General features: G+C 31.4%; 1 protein-coding gene across 1 annotated transcript; it reads left to right on the top strand.

Annotated features, from left to right (window-relative positions):
* Positions 1-1987: 1987 nt before the first annotated feature.
* Positions 1988-7203, top strand: LOC146958188 (ras-related protein Rab7). The gene is made up of 7 exons (XM_085739746.1): positions 1988-2479; positions 2584-2610; positions 2989-3088; positions 3200-3346; positions 4079-4159; positions 4232-4377; positions 6748-7203. The coding sequence occupies exons 1-7, from the start codon at positions 2427-2429 to the stop codon at positions 6815-6817; spliced, it is 624 nt and encodes a 207-aa protein (XP_085595872.1). The 5' UTR covers positions 1988-2426; the 3' UTR covers positions 6818-7203.
* The last annotated feature ends 5216 nt before the right edge of the window (positions 7204-12419 follow it).

Raw genomic sequence — 12419 nt, forward strand, 5'->3', positions numbered from 1 at the left:
GGTTTAATGTGAGCTACATATTTATTTTATGTTGGTTTAATCCAATGTCAATCAATTAAGTCATTATCTTCGTTATTAATAAGAACCATAATCCTTGTAAAAAATAAGAACCATAAACCTCTACTCCGAAGAGACGGCCTATGTCTTTAGAGTTTTGAACATTTTCAAGTGTTGTGAATTGTTCCATGGTTAACCATGATCCATATAAAATTTTGATTTCTACTTTCAACTTATTCAATTAGTTATTCTAAAACTTTTAGTATAAATTCATTTTTTTAATACAAGAAAGAGATGTAGTAAAACAACCTGTGAATATTATCGATGATTCTAACAACGAACAGAGAGAGAGAGAGAGAGAGAGAGAGAGAGAGAGACCAAGGGAGGTTGTCGCCGGAAGGTGGAGGTTGCACGAAGAAGAGAACCGGCATGGTCCTTTGTTGAGACATCTTTTCTTTGGCTCTCACTCTTCCGCTCTTTCTCCTTCCTTATTTTACCATCATTTCTCTGTTTTTTTTTTTTAATTTGTTGGTCTTTTTGTGGTGAATGTTTTCTGGTTTTAAATGAGGTGATGAATAAATGATGGAGAGGGGTTTTGCATGGGGGAAATTGGCTCACTACCTCTCTCATTATTTGACCTGTTTTCTTTGATTTAGTTTTCATATTTATATTCAGACACTGACACAAGTTATGTTAACAAACTTGTTAGCAAGATGGCAAAACTTGTAATAATGAGGAGAAATTGTACCCTTATTTTCTGTTTTGTTGCTTGCTTGCAATTTATTTTGACCAAAATTACTCAAAATGGATAAAGTAAAAAGCTTTGAAAAAGAGATATGTTGGAGATTATCATTAGAGAAATAGAATGGTACAAATATTGTTGAGATTGCAGAGAAGTAGGTGATGCACTTGTAGCTTTGTTTGTGTGTGAAGAAATGGAAAAAGGTAGCAAATAAAAGCATCCTAAATCGTGGTAAATTAAAAAAAAAATTCTTAAATGAATCTAATGTATACACATCATATGTTTATAATTTCTTAATGAAAATAATATATTAAGGACTCAATAACTCTAATAATAATAAATAAAATGAGTTCTTAAAAGTTTTACTTTAATGTTTTCATTTAAAAAATAAATAAAAAGAAATTAAAAAGAGAAAGAGAAATGATATTTTGACAACCACTTTTTGACAATTTTTGGACAACTTTCTCTCTCATACTCACATGATGTTGTTATCCTCTCTCTTCCTTTTTCTCTCTCCATTGTTTTTGACCAATAAGAAGTGAGAAAAACAAGGTTGTCAACAAAGTTATCATCAAGTGGATGTCAAAATATCATTACTCAAAGAGAAAAGGTCATATGGTTGAGTTTGAGATGATGAGACCAACTTTTATATATTATCTTTCATATTTTAATCATGAATTTTGTTAGTGGTTGAAGAGAAAGAGAAAAAGAGAGTCCTTGTATAAATGATGATAGTTAAGTATCCATTTTTTCTAACTCTAATAAGAGTCCTTAAGTGAATCACTGTTTTTTTAATACAGTGGCCAGTGGTACTTGAAAATGTAGAGTAATATTTGAAATTTCCATGAAACGAGTTAGATACCACAATTTAAAAGTAATTAATAAAGAGCATAGTCACGAACCTGGTGACAACCAATTTTCTTAATTCTATGTTTGAATCTTTTTATTGAGGTGCTACCCGACTCGAGAGTTAATTCTATATTATAATTATACAGTGGTAGAAATAAAAAGTATATAAAAAAAATGTGATTGGAGGAAGTATGTCCATTACTTTATATTCTTTCGATTCTTTAATTTAATTTTCTCATACCACCTATTAAAGATAATTTTGTAAAACAACTCATAATATTTCTTTCTCATACAAAATTAATTATATTTATCAATAAATGCCCACAACATCGTACTATAATTTGGATAGAGAAAGTATGTTTAATGACGCAATCTTTAGTGATTCATTTTGAAAAAAACAATGTGAAAATCCAACTCAAACCAAATATATTCTCTCAAAAAACGAACCAAACCAACACTCCTAGTTTTATATGGACCATATATAAACTACTCACTTTTTTTTTTTGAAGAAAAACTACTCACTGTTATCTCTCCTTGTTTAGCTATAAATAATCACTTCGATCTCTCTATTACTGTTATGTCATTTTTCTTTGTTTATGTCGGTAATCCATGATACATAGGTAGTTGGAGAAACAATATTAATTTATGAATGAAAACGATTGAAGGAATAATAATTGCGACCCTTTTCCTTTTTCCCTTTTGAGTTCGAAGTTGACATTCACCCAATACAATACAGAATCATCATCGATCAAAGGCTAAAAGCAGAACGAACCTCACAACGCTAAACAATTCATCAACCAATTAAGCTCAATTCCACGCATCCCCACCGTAACCAGCTATGTCATTGCGCAGACGAACCTTGCTCAAGGTCATTGTTCTCGGCGATAGCGGGTACGTTCCTTTTTCCCTCCTTTCTCTGCAACACCGTTTTTTTTTTCTTCCATTCAAATCGTAATAATTCGAGTTCACCCTTTTTCTTTCATTTTCATTGCCAGGGTTGGAAAAACCTCCTTGATGAATCAGTATCCTCGTTCCTTGGTTTCTTACCCGTTTGTTAATTTCACACTTAATTGTTCACGGGTTTTCATCAATTCACCATTTCTTTGAAACCCATCTCATAAAGTTTTTATTTTTAACTCATCTGGTAATTTATTTATTTTATTTTTTGTTTTAGTTACTAATTATTGTTAATTAATGTTTAAGTGATAATTAGTTAGTTTGGATCTAGCTTATTCAACTTCTGTTGTTTTTATTATGGTAACTTATGTAGAAAGTTTTGACTTTTTTTTTTGGGTTCAAGAACCTGATTTGACTTGTTTAAGGTTGTGTTTGAGGTCAATTTTTATAGATATTATTTCCTTATTGGGATTTAGCCTTTTGTGGACCCTTAACTAAATTAGATATGTGCACAACAAGTTTAGTCAGCAGTATAAGGCAACAATTGGTGCTGATTTTGTCACTAAAGAACTTCAAATTGACGACAGACTCGTCACACTACAAGTGGGTTTCTTATTTCAATAATGCTATTTCTGTATGCTTTTGTTTTTTCTGTTCTTGGAATGTTGTGAAAATTTTGTTTATTTGAGTGGGTTTGTATGATATGGTTGGTAGATATGGGACACTGCTGGACAAGAGAGATTCCAAAGTCTTGGAGTTGCGTTTTATAGAGGGGCGGATTGCTGTGTTCTTGCGTATGATGTGAACGTCATGAGGTCGTTTGATTCACTTGACAACTGGCACGAGGAGTTTCTCAAACAGGTTATTCTTGTCTTCCTTATAAACAACACTTTTGTTGCATTTTGTGGTTTAGGTGATAGTTTGCATGTTTCGTCCTGCTATTAATTTTTTCCTTGATATTTTATAGTTTATGGTTATGACGAGAAAAAGGTACTTTACCACACTTAATTTGATCATTATGCCAATAGACATTAAAATGAATGTAGCTGGTATTCTAGCTTACAAAAAGTCAGAATCTTGGCATCAGCAAATGAAAATAAATACATGCTTTTTTTAGGATTGTTTATATAATAATAGGTTTATGTTAGTTGAGGGAATTAGAGTTATTAGTTTGTCAAGTGTTGATTAGTTGACTTGTAGTTGAGACTTGAGAGGGACACAATGTGATAATTTGGAATACATGTAACCTATAAATTAGTCAGGTTGTGAAGGAGGGTATCTAATCAACGGATAAAGTTTTGGGCCATTTGTGCATTGGCAGATGTAGACCCTCAAACATCAGCAGTGTTCTATCTTTTAAATTGGGGTTTATTCCTGTTTGTTTCTAAAAAAAATACTGGTTTGTATCCTTATATTTGACTTCCATTCTTTCATCTTTTTATAACCTTGTGATAATGCTCCATCTCTTACTGATCAGATTGTTTTTTTAGTGTGTGCACTTATAATACGTACAATACATATATTGATTAGCCTTCCAACTTACTGGACTTGTCTCACTTTTGAATTAAGATTTATGTTCTTCTTGTGACACAGGCAAACCCTCCTGATACAAGGGCATTTCCATTTATATTGCTTGGAAACAAGATTGATATTGATGGCGGGAATAGTCGAGTGGTAAGCAGATATTACCTCACTTCTAAGTTTCCTTAATTTATGTCCATAAATGTCTAATTATCTTATGTGCAGGTTTCTGAGAAGAAAGCAAAGGACTGGTGTGCTTCAAAAGGGAATATTCCCTACTTTGAGACATCTGCAAAAGAGGATTACAATGTTGATGCTGCATTCTTGTGTATTGCAAAGACTGCCCTGGCCAATGAGCGTGAACAGGACATGTAAGTTTTCATGCACATATACACTGATATGAATTGAAGCTGTGGTACTATATACATCAAGTGAGATGAAGAAATAATACTATTATTATGAATTTACTAATTATAATGTTTTTATTGGAATTGTATTAACCATTGTATGGACCTTTAATTTGTTAAATATTTGTACCATCCTGTTGTAAATTCAGAGAAAAAAATATGAAAATTAGTTTGTTATTATTCTTTGGAAAATATCAAGGAAAACAAATATAACTTGAATAGTGCTCCTTAGGGAAGATCCCTGTTCAGCCCACAAGCTGAAAACACTCAATGAAAAACTAACTTCTTTCCTCAGTCACTGATATGTTCACTCCATAGAGATTTACAAGATCGTATCTGACCTTATTTCATAAAAATTAAGAGCGGACTCTTATCCATTTTCTTAAAATTATATTCACAATCTAACAAGAACTTGATTAGCCACACCTATATTGACAAAAAATATTTCCATCTAATTTATCCTCTTTTAAAATATTCACAAGAATCACAACTCATTCATTGTTTACAACTGATTTTGAGTTGCTACCATTGCACATTGTTTCTGCTATGTCCATCATCGTTGTTTTAATATATTGGACCCCCAAATATAAAGATTTCTTTGATCATATCTCTAATTAACGTGGAATCTCAACACACCCTTTCACGTCGAAAACTAGATCTCTAGAACGTGATCGAACGCAGGTAGCCCAATTACAACACCCTCATGTCTAGGACTAGACATCTCGAGTGTGGACAAATTCATGTGACCATATGACAGATCTAGGATAAGTTCCAATACTATCTTAGAATTCCAGTTAGGTCTTGCTCAGCCTGTAGCTCAAGATGCGGGGGTTGCCCAAGCCTTTTGTTACAATCAAACTACGTAGTATGTAGGAAGAGGATGGATATGAATATTGCAGTATCTATTGAAAGTCTGCGGTAATGTGGGAACTCAACAATATGCAATAGAATAGTTTTTTTCGCAGTAGTAGAATCCTTCTAGAAGATAATTTGATTCAGATGATGGTCAGTCTTCTAGTTTTCATTCCCATGAAATAGGTCAAGTGCCTCAAAATTAGTAGTATCATAATCACTATCTTCATTATCCCTATGAAATGGGTTAAGTGCCTCAAAATTAATGCTGGTGAGTCCTTGCTTTTGTCACATTTTCCCATTTTCTTTTGCTCCCAATTTTTGAACCAATAGGTCTGTCTTACTCAAAGGGTTACTCTAGTTATATCTTAAATTATATTGTCAACTTCTATTGACTTTGTAATGTCATTTCATGAGAATCTTCATCACCAAACCTTTTGAAGCAGCGGATTCACATGAAAATGCTGGAATGACATTACAAAGACAATAGATGCTTAGCCTGGAGTTGGGATGAAATTATACAGGTGAAATTGACATTCTTTTAACTTTTGCTTTTTATCTGTTAGAAAGAAGAATGGAAGTTAGTTCACGGGTAACAGTTTTCCATTTAGATATGATGCATGAAATCTACGTCAACCTAGCCCAAAGGAGGGTTGGTCGATGAAGCCTCTATTAACAAAATACTAAGTTAGGTGTTTTAGCATGCCTATTATTGGAACAGAAAGCAAGCTTTGGGGGGTTGGCTTGCCTTACTTTCCCCTTAGCAACTGAAAAAGAAATTCTACCTAATGAGTGATTGACGGCCAACCTACCACAATAGGCATGCTATACTAGGATGGTCAAATAACCCACATCAACAAAGCAAGTTGAAACATGCAATCCAACTTGTAGTTTTGGTTGGGTTAAACAAGTTTTTGGTCAAACTTGTTTTGCCGTCTCAAGTGAAGTCTATGAAAAAGATAAGAGTTATTGGTTCAAAAGGTTAGAGTGCATGGGAAAAGTTGGCAAATGCCATATGGGGACTTGGGGAGGCTTGAAATATGCACCGAAAGACATTGATCTTTCAATGATATTGCCAATTTTGATGCATTTAACTCATTTATTTTTTTCTGACAAACTATTATAAAGAAATCCAATCATCTTTAAAAATTCCTATTTGAAAGGTATCTGCATCTAAATAGAAAGGAACTGTAAGGAAAATTCCTATTACAAACATCAATGGTGAAGGAGTTCTCTAAACTGGCCAGCAACATGAAAGAACAGATTGAGGAGATTCTAAATAAGATAGGTTTAGAAGGAGATATTTATTATGACTCTATTTTCACTCTTACAACTTGTATATGTATTTACTAAAATTTTCTTCCTTTTCTGGGGGGCCTCAAATCTTAGTACATGCATCCTTCTAAATTTTCAAATTGAGTTGTGTGTAGATAGCTGCTGCTTTTCTGATTTATGAAAGCATTATTTCAATTTGAATTGCAGATATTTTCAAGGGATTCCTGAGGCGGTTCCAGAGAGTGAGCAAAGTGGTGGTGGTGGATGTGCATGCTGATATGGAAGTACTGAATAATTGCAGGCACTCCCTTCAATGCTGTGTTTCAAATTCTTCAAATTCTTTTTGGTCATATAGTGTACTACACTGTATGCCATGATTGTGTGGGTAAATTGTGTACCTTGATGTTCCCTTTTTGATAGTACTATTGTTTTGGGAAGGATGAGCTTGAGAATGTTGCACTCCTAGGGAAAACATGTTCCATTGATTTACCACGAATTAGATAGGCTTGAAGTGATTTTTGTTTTCTTTGGTGTTCAAATTGAGATGTGGCATGAAATGTTTATATTCCATTTGAATGATGTACTCAGCAGACATTAATTTGTGCAGTGCTTCACATAGTTGAATGGTTTTGTTTTGTTTGCAAGTAAATTATAATTTTTGAACTCTTGAATGTTACAGGTTGGTATATGATTTTAATTCATTTCCTCCATGATGAAATCATTGATGAACATATTTTGACTTGTGTGAGTTAGCCTTCTATCACCGTTAATAAATTAGGTGGAGGTGGTCACATTCAACATTGAGTGATAAAAAGCCAACTTGGATTGGCTCAATCAATTCAAGGTATTGGATAAGGGCTCTGTCTCCGGTACGAGACTGCCATGGGTCATGTACCATACATGACCACTTTATTGTTTTTTTTTATTTTATTGCAAAACCAATTATAGCCATTGGATTAGTTTGAAAGGCAATAGATGGTTGAGATTTCAAGCTCTCTTTACCTACTAAAATGTATGCAATTGAATTTGAAATTAAATGTAATATAGGGTGTTTTGGAAATTCTCTTCAAAATCTATAAATGTTTTTTAGGACCGTTTTTTTTTTTTGCCCAGTATAATTTTTGTAATTTTTTTTTCTTCGCTTATTTTAGTTTCATTAGAAATTTTTAAAATACAATTGAACTTGAAATTAAATGTCGTATATGATGTTTTGGGAATTCTTTTAAAAATTTAGAAATGTTTTCCAAGACCATTTTTTCCCAGTGTAATTTTTGGAATTCTTTTGTTCGTTATAATGTTTAAAACATTAAACCATTGTCAAAAAAATTATTTTTATTATAATCATTTAAACCATTTTGACTCTTATTAACCATATAATACGTTAATATATTTAAAAAAGAAGAAGTTATATGATGTTAATTTATAAGATATTAAATTGACATGAATAAAAATTTGTATTATACTAACTTTAGTAATAGAGACTTTGCGGTTGACTACAAAACTAGTAAGAAATGAGTGCTTTCACATGGGTCATCTATGAGATAATTATATAAAAAATAAGGGAAATGTTAACTTGTGCCCTCAAGGCACAAGTTAATGATTCAAATATAGAAAAAACTTATTGGAATGTGTGCATTACATTTAATATTTAACTTTTTAATCATTTAAATGCACAAAATTTTAAATAATATTTCTTCTTTTAGGTTTCTTAACATGTGCCCTAAGAGCACAAGATAACACTACCCATTAATTAGATTGTTTATATCGTAGAATGTTTATAGATATTAAATAAAAATCATAAGTATTAATGTAATGTTTATATTAAATATTTTTCTCTTATATATACAAAAATTTCTTAAATAGTGGAGTCACACCAATTACGGATTTTATTTGCTTATATATGCGAAAACAAATTTTTATGTTGATATATGAGTAAGTTGTTTATTGGAATATAAACGAAGCCGGAACTAAAGTTTTGAAAATCGGAATCTTAGGTATAAGTCAAACTGATAAACTATCCCATTAGAAAAGCTAGTTAACATGGAATGACATTATTCCGACGATCAAAACGGACACAACCGACTAACGGTGTCAAATATAATAAATCCGACCGTTGAATATGACCTTAATTGAACAAGAACGAAGTATAAACTAGAATTTCAGCAATCGGAACCTTCGATATAAGTCAATCTCACAAATTATCACATTAAAAACGTAGTCAATATGAAAGGACATTCCTCTTACGATCAAAATGGACGCAATCAACTAACAGTATCAAATATAATCAATCCGACCATTGAATATGACCATAATTGAACAAGAACGAAGTATGAACTAAAATTTTGACAATTGAAATCTTTAGTGTAAGTCAATCTGAAAACTATCACATTAGAAACCTAGTCAACATGGAAGGACATTACCTTGATTACCAAAACAGACGCAACCGACTAACGATATCAAATATAATCAATCCTACCGTTGAATATGACCTTATTGGAATAAGAACGAAGTAGGAACTGAAATTTCGGCAATCGAAATCTTTGGTATAAGTCAATCTGATAAATTATCCCATTAGAAACCTAGTCAACTTGGAAGCATATTACTCTGACGGAATAATGTCCTTACATGTTGACTAGGTTTCCAACGGGATAATTTTTCATATTTTGGCTTATACCGAAGATTCTAATTGCCAAAACTTTAGTTTCTACTTCGTTCTTGTTCAATTAAGGTAATATTCAATAGTCAGATTGATTATATTTGACATTGTTAATCGGTTGTGTCCATTGATTATATTTGATTTACATTTATTTAATTAATTGAAAATAAAATTTAGAATTGATATAAAATAAATTAAATTAAAATAAGAAACTAAAATTAATTAAAATAAAAACTTCATTTTCATCCTTCCCATGTTCTTCATGTTCATCTTTCCCTTTCCTTTCCCAATTCTCCTTCTCCAGCTTGAGTGCTTGACCCAGCGCCCCAAAAATCTGGACCCATCATCACCTTCCTTTCCCCCATTAACTTTCTTCTTGAAGCTTCATCTTCCTTCTCCAAATTGAATCTGGCCCAATATATCTCAAATTGAAACCCATTTTTTTTTTTTTTTCATTCTTGGTCCTTTTATCAAAAGAACACAATTGAATTTCTGGGCTTATAAAAATCTCATCTTTCAATTTCGAATTTATGAGTTTCTTAAAATTTGAACCACACACTTAAACAAACATAAACATGAATAGGAGTGTTGTTTAGAGAGAGAAAGAGAAAGCTTTGTTTTTAAAGAGAGAAAGGATGAAGGAAGAAGAATCTGAGTTGAATCATCCACAATGTCTAGGTTTGGTTTTGTAGATCGTTTTGGTTTTGTGTTTAAGTTAATGACTCACAATTTTTTTAATTAAAATTCATGAATATCAATTTGGGGATCTAGATCCATAAAAGATTAGAGATGAAATTGAAATGTAAATTTGTGCTGAAGTTTTTTGGATTTGTGTGAGTCAGATATGGCATGAGTAGAAGCTTTTCGAATTTGTGAATTTCTTGTTAATATTTTGTGATTATGTGAATTTATGGATTTCTTGTTGAACCTTGTGTTGTTGTTGTTCTTGTTTTTGTTGTTGTTCTTGAATTTTTTTTGTTGTTGTTCTTGAAATTTTGTGGATTTGTGAGTATGTTTTTATTTTATTTTATATAAACATGAAGCTTCCTGCATATATTTGTTCTTGTTGCTTGGGTTTATGATGAATAGGAAGAAGAAGAACATGGACCATGTAAAGAAGAAGATGAACGATGGAAGAAGAAGTTGGAAAAACAAGGACATTTGATTTTTATGTTTTTTTAATTGTAATTTTAATTTGTTTTTATTTAATTATTAAATAAAACAAACAACTTAATCTACGTGGCATCTGATTACTTTTTAAAAAAATAAAAACAAAAAATAATTACACAATCAGCTAGACACGTCAGTAGATTCTGATGACAAGTTTAAGTGAGGGACTAAAAGTGGAAGAATCTCAAATGATAGGGATGGAATCTATTTTTTTTTACGGGGACTAAAACTGGAATTTGCTAATATTACAGGGACCAAAAGCGGTATTAACCCAAACTAAAATAATCTAAGTTTAATTGCATTTTAAAAAATTAGTATTAAAACTAAAAGGGTTAAACATGTTTTTGGTCCATATGAAATTTGGAACTTCTAAGTTTAGGGTTAATTAAGTAAATGATCCCTATAAATATTCAGAATTTTGTTTTTAGTTCCTACAAAAATTTTCCATCAGCCTTTTTAGTCCCCATCAAAAATTTTCATCAACATTTTTGGTCCCTAAAATACTTAAGGAAAATGTCACAGAGAATAAAAAGTGTGATTTCATTTTGTAGGGAGTAAAAACAAAACTGTGAATATTTATAGGGATTAAAAACTTAATTAACTTCGTGAGCTTAGCTCAGTTGGTAGGGATATTGCATTCTACATGCATGGGCCGGGGTTCGAGCCCCGAACACTCCACTTCTCCACAATTAAATTGTGCGAGCTCTAGCCACTAGGCTACTCGACCAAAATAAAATAAAAAAACTTAATTAACCCCTTAATTTTAATAGTCTTTTTAGTCCATACAAAATAAAGTTACTTATAATTTTAGTCCCTGATAAGACAATTTTTGTTTGATTATCCTCAAACTCTTAAATTTTTGAACGATTTTTTTGAGACAAGTTTAAAACACTATGAAAGGTTCAATTACTAAAATTTAGAATTTTTTAACACGAAATGAATTAAATATGAATTTTTAAAACGTGAAAAGTTAAAGATAAAAGTAACAAAATCTGAAAATAAAAATCAAATTTTGCAATAATTTTTCATGAATGAACTTTAAGTAATGTTCGTAACACATCTGCAAAAAAATTGTTCAAAACTTAAGAATTTAAACATAAATTAAGCAAATTTGAATTGAGTAGGAACTAATATTGAGTGCAAAATCTTTTTTTAGGGACTAAAGAATTAATAAAATTAAGTAATAACTAAACTTAAAATGCCCTAATTTTATAAGGATCAAAAACATATTTAACCCAAACTAAAATAAACGAAGAAAAAAAAATTAAAAATTAATCTGGGCAACAATAAAAACGGTCCTAAAAAACATTTATAGATTTTGAAGAGAATTTCCAAAACACCCTTTACTACATTTAATTTCAAATTCAATTGCATACATTTTAGCAGGTAAGAGAGCTTGAAATCTCGACCATCTATTGCCTTTCAAACTAATCCAATGGCTATAATTGGTCTTGCAGTAAAAAAAAAAAAACTAAAAAGTGGTCATGTATGGTACATGACCCATGGCAGTGTCGTACCTGAAATGGCGCCTTGGATAAGATCCTCCTGCACATAATGAAGTAGCAATAAACGTCACAAGAAAGGGGGGGTTTGAATTGTGACCCTTTTAAAAATTATTCCTGAAAGTTAAGTTTGGATTTATATACTCAAGAATGTTCTTGGTGTACGTTAGTTCAACAAGTTTAGAGTATATAACAATTTAATCAAAACAGAATGTTCTAAAGAATGATTATAAGCAGAATGAGAAAAATGATGTTAAGTTAAAATATAAGTTTATTTTAACAAAGACTAGAATGTTCTGGAGAATGATGACAGAATGATAAAACAATATTATATGCTGATTTTAAACCTTAGTTAAATATTTAAGTAAATGTTTTATCTTGGACCAGAATGTTCTGGAGATTAATGTAAGTGTGATAAAGTGTGTGTGTTGTGTAACTTTAAATAAAGAGAGAGAGAAAGAAGAATAACACAGGAGAGTTATCCTGGTTCACCAAACCCGGCTACTTCCAGTCCCCACACCTCGTGTGAGATTATCCACTATAGTTTTCTT

This window comes from Medicago sativa, chromosome 1 (assembly GCF_051527215.1).
Source record: "Medicago sativa cultivar Bolivia chromosome 1, Bolivia_mono, whole genome shotgun sequence".
In the NCBI taxonomy this organism is placed as follows: Eukaryota; Viridiplantae; Streptophyta; class Magnoliopsida; order Fabales; family Fabaceae; genus Medicago; species Medicago sativa.

What these genes read in the sequence shown, in the direction of transcription:
- LOC146958188 (XM_085739746.1), top strand. Translation starts at nt 2,427, where the DNA reads ATGTCATTGCGCAGACGAACCTTGCTCAAGGTCATTGTTCTCGGCGAT. An exon ending in AAAACCTCCTTGATGAATCA is followed by an intron (nt 2,611 to 2,988) that starts GTATCCTCGTTC and finishes TAACTAAATTAG; the next exon opens with ATATGTGCACAACAAGTTTA. An exon ending in ACGAGGAGTTTCTCAAACAG is followed by an intron (nt 3,347 to 4,078) that starts GTTATTCTTGTC and finishes CTTGTGACACAG; the next exon opens with GCAAACCCTCCTGATACAAG.